The sequence below is a fragment of the Arachis ipaensis genome, chromosome B08 (assembly GCF_000816755.2).
Source record: "Arachis ipaensis cultivar K30076 chromosome B08, Araip1.1, whole genome shotgun sequence".
Lineage (NCBI taxonomy): Eukaryota > Viridiplantae > Streptophyta > Magnoliopsida > Fabales > Fabaceae > Arachis > Arachis ipaensis.
This window is the reverse complement of record NC_029792.2, coordinates 72,229,994-72,234,940: the sequence shown is the minus strand read 5'-3', so window position 1 is coordinate 72,234,940 and position 4,947 is coordinate 72,229,994. Positions and strand designations below refer to the sequence as shown.

Genomic DNA, 4,947 nt, shown 5'->3' with positions numbered 1-4,947 from the left:
TCCCTGCAGTTCCTTGAGAAGACGACCCGAGGTTTAAATACTTCGGTTATCGATTTTAAAAGGGGTTTGTTACTTGTGACAACCAAAACTTTTGTAAGAAAGGTTGATTGCTTGGTTTAGAAACTATATTTGCAACAAGAATTTATTCTGAAATTTAAACCATAAATCTTCAGTTCTTCAAAATGGCGCCGTTGCTGGGGAACTGCAAATGTGTGCCTTATTATTGGTTATTGTAAATATTTTTCTTTTATTTGTTTATTTGTTTTTGTTTTTCCATTTTTATTTTTTTATTAGCTACTATGAATTCTCACCCCTCTCGCTTTGAGTTTGGTTCTAATATTGTTGAAGGGAACGGAAGTTATAGCAGGAACATGCATCAAGGTCAGAGCAATCAAAGATGGATGGAGCCAAGAGGATCTGATCAACCCTTTAGGCAACAACATCCTCCAAGATATCATGGGAAAGGACCACTCCACAATGCATACCAAGCTGATAGATATGGTGGACCCCCTTGTAATCACCAACAAGCCCCACCCTGTGTCTATAGACCACCCTCTCAACGTAGCTTTGAACCACCACACTCACAAGTTCCTTTTCACCACTCACCACCGTATGATCCTTATTTACCCCAATTCCAATCCAATTACTCCCTAACACCACCACTTCCCTATGTACCATGTCCATATCTATCGCCTAAAGAATCACATGCTCGCCTCAAGGAAACAGTAGATCAACTTCATACAACCCTTCATCAGCTGGAGCAAGCAATACATCAATTATCTTCCAGACGTTTAGACACTTAAGGAACTCCAATAGCTTTATGTGGAGAATCTAAGGACGAACGTAGCATGAAGGAGACACTAGAAACCCCAGTAGGCAGTAATAAGCATAACTTTGTTTTGGAACAATTGGAGGAAGCTCAAATTATCCAAGAAGAAGAAGTACTGATTGAAGATTTAGGAGATGCTGAACCTCCATGGGAATCCAGAGTTGTGAGAAATTCCATCAAGGATGTTACAATTGATGCTTAGGAGGATAGTGCACAACCCCCAAAGCAAGTATTTCATGAAGAACTAGACGGAATAACCCAAGACGTAAGTTTCCTTGATGATGACAGTCTCAAGTCAAGTTTTCCTAGTAATGAACTCACATCCGCACGTGAATTCTCTGAGATTGAAGAACCTTATCCAAGTGAATACGGATATGATGTCGAGGTAGATTTTTCTCAACCTCCAACTTATGACTTGAGTGATGCAGAAGATATCGAAGACTTTGATCAAGACGTGGTTGCGTTTGAAGAAGTTTGCAAAGAAGTGGAGGAATTCGCAGAAGATTACAAGGGAGTAGAACTTATAGAACCACTGGAAACACCTATCCCAAGGCCATTACCACCTAATACAAGCTTCAAGTGGGTACAATCCTTAACCTTTATCTTTACTTTCCCACTTGAATATTGTTTGCTTGAAACAGATGGCCAGCTTAGAGCTCTCTGCGGCTTTAAAAGTAATAGGGAAATGGCTCGTACTCAGAGCTGGTGTACAAGATTCAATAAGGTTCCATGCTTCAATTCGAAGTGGAAGGATTGGTATCAAGTTCAATTGAATGGGTCACGGAAGACGTTTAGTCATCTTGGTGAGAATACAATTTCTAAACCGCCCGGATGCAAGCATATAGATCAAGACAAAGGCGGATTTAAAAGCAAGGTTTGGGATCCTAGAATCTATTCTGACATTCGTCACCCCAGGAGCCTGAGAACCTGTTTGAAGCTGCTCAAAGGCTTCACATGCCTAGTTTGGGCCCCGGAGGCTGTTGGCATTCCAAACATTGGTGGAGATTTCTGGATGAATTTAAGCATAAGCCACCATAACAGGAAGCTCATCCAATGTCCAACTTAAGGACTTTAACTAAAAGTGCTAGGTGGGAGACAACCCACCATAGTATGGTCGTTTCTTTTTCAATTTTTATTTCGTACTGTTTGATTTTATGTTATATTATTTTTATTGAACCTGGATGTTATTCATAGCATTTGCATTAGCATTGCATACTGCATAATTGCATACCTGCATATATGAAAAAAAAGGGGCGCGACGCGACCGCATTGCTAACGCGTTCGCGTCAGTTACGAAAACTACCTCCCACACGTTCGCGTCACTCACACGGATGCGTAATCTGGAAATCAGCGTAAAAATCTAACGCCCAGAAATCTGGGCTGGAATCGTGCGGTTGGTGTGCGTTTAGCACAAAACGGCCCACGCGTTCGCATTCCTGACGCGAACGCATCACTTGCAAAACACCCATCCCACGCGAAAGCGTGAGCAACGCGTTCGCGTCGCGTGGATATTATGGCACCCCAATGGAGATAGAGAGTTGCGCTGAAACGACGCTGGAATTGTGCATTTAGCACAATTTTCGTCGACGCGGTCGCATGCCCCACGCGACCGCGTCATTCATCCTTTTACCCATTCCATGCGATCGCGTCAACCACGCGACCGCATCCACCCCATTTCCCCCTAGCCACGCGATCACGTGCCCCACGAGTTTGCGTGGATTCAAAATTACTAACCCAACCACGTGAAACCCCTTATTTCCCCCCGCGTCACCACTCTCCTTCCCCAACCCCCTCTTTTTTCTCTCCCTCCTTCCTCTGCACCCATCGCCACTGCCAACCACCCTTGGCCGCCGCACCAGTGCCAACTACCCAGTCCAACGCGACGCCCACCCCCTCCCCTTCTTCCTTCTCCCCTCTTCCTTCCCTCTCTTCTTTCCCTCCGCCACTGCCCCCCACCGCGAACCACCACCGTCCGCCCGCAGCACCACCTCCCACCATCACAACCACCCTCCGCCCCACAACCCTCGAACCCCCATTTCCCTCCCTGTACCCCAACCCTAACCCAGCACCACCAAACCACCACCGCGCCAACCACGGTTCACCGCCACACCGCCCTACGCCACCGCTGCATTGCCACCAACACCACCCCACTCCCACCATCTCTCTTCGTTCCATTCTTGTGCCTCTAACCACCAGGTTCCGCCGAACGTCACTTTTCTTTCATTCATAGTTAGTTGCATATTTTTCAGTTTACGTTTAAAATTAGGATAGTTAGAGATATATGTTTGTAGTGGATTCTAGGTGGTTAGGTAGCTAGGAAGTGGTTAGTGGATTTAGGCCTGATAATTGCGTTGTTCGTGCTTCTTGTTTTATCAATTTCGCAATTCTAATGTTGCTATGATGTTCATACTGTTCATATGATGTTCGTTACTGTTTCGTGCTACTTTTTACACTGCTTTTTCATGTTCATATTTCGTATATGTAATTGCAGCTTTGTTTAAATTTATATGAACTATTCTGCTTGCTGTTTATTACCCGGAAACATCCAATTTTAGCCGGAATGCTGCCCAATTTTCTGTAAATTGTTTTGATTTTCATTCATGTTTTGGTTTTGGCAATTTGAATTTGGCATTACTTAGCTTTTCCCAAACCACTTCATGAATGCACGGGCCAGCATTCTTATTCCTTTCGATTTCCTGGTTAATAAATTGCACTTTTGATGATTCGATTTTAATTTTCGCTATTTTTATATCTTTATGAATCATCATCAGTAACCTGATATTTTTTGAATATGAGTTGACTAGTCTTTGAATTTATGAATTTCTTGTTACTTAGGAAACAATTCTCAATGCCACTTACTTTAACTTTCTTTCTCCTAACTCACTGCTTTCCACTTTTTCACTTTTCACCAATTTTAACTTTTTAACTTCTCCCTTTGCTTTTTAACTAACTCCTTCAACTTTTTCACTCATGGCATGATCATTGTTTTTCCTAATTAACAGGTATTCTACTTATAACATATTTTGGATTGTAATTTCTCATATCCGTTTTTGAACTTCGAAACAATCTAGAATGCACAATTATTCAACTCATTTCATAATTCTACTGCTCCTTTGCCACTATGTGCTTATCTTGTTATTTGCCTACTTGTTTTCCTATTTTTATTATATCTTAGATTTCTGTTTTTCAGGATGTCTGACCCTCAGCGTAAGGGAAAAGGCAAAGCCACAACTGACAAAAGGAAAAGTGGTGAATCCTCTATGTCAATCCTGGACATTATGCATGATGACTCCTGACGGGAAAAGCACTTTACCCCGCATGAGAAGGCTGACCAGCTCCTCCCTGCCAATGATCCCATTAAATTTGCAAACAGATACTGTGAGCTAAAGTATCCGGTGTTTGCCAACTCCAGAAACCTGTACCTGGAGCGAACTCTGAAAATTCTAAAAGAACTACAGCAGAACACTTCCGATCAGATCAAACAAAGAGGCTGGTTCTTCTTGGAGAGAAACTTGACAGAGGTCAATGCTTCCTGGGTAAGAGAATTTTACTGTAACTATTTCAAGACTTCCCTGGATGCAGTGCACCTCAGAGGGAAACAGATACTGGTCACTGAGGAGGCTATTGAGGATATTCTGCGCCTTCAGCATAAGTCAAATTAGCCTGACGGTTACCAAAAGGCTGAAGAGGACATGCGCTTCATGAGATTTGACTGGGATGCTGTCAAGCAGAGGATAGCCCTTGATCTGACTGTCCCATGGGTCATGGGTAAGAACACCACAATGCCTAAAGGAATCAAGCTTATGTATCTGAATGATGAGGCTTGGCTCTGGCACCAGATCCTGAGCAACTTTGTTATGTGATGCACGAAAAACTTGTCTCATAACAAATTTCCTTCGGCAAGTGTACCGAATTTGTCGTCAAGTAAAAACTCACAATAGAGTGAGGTCGAATCCCATAGGGATTAATTGATCAAGCAACTTTAATTAGAGGAATGTTCTAGTTGAGCGAATCAGAATTTGAGTTGAGAATTACAGAAAATTAAATGGCGGGAAAGTAAATAACAGAAAAGTAAATGCTAGAAATAAAGAGCTGAATGTAGATGACTAGAAGTAAAT

General features: G+C 42.6%; 1 protein-coding gene across 1 annotated transcript; it reads right to left on the bottom strand.

Annotated features, from left to right (window-relative positions):
- Window positions 2,597-3,004, bottom strand: LOC107611108 (glycine-rich cell wall structural protein 1-like). The gene has a single exon (XM_016313069.1). The coding sequence runs from the start codon at window positions 3,002-3,004 to the stop codon at window positions 2,597-2,599; it is 408 nt and encodes a 135-aa protein (XP_016168555.1).

What these genes read in the sequence shown, in the direction of transcription:
- LOC107611108 (XM_016313069.1), bottom strand. Translation starts at nt 3,004, where the DNA reads ATGGAACGAAGAGAGATGGTGGGAGTGGGGTGGTGTTGGTGGCAATGC.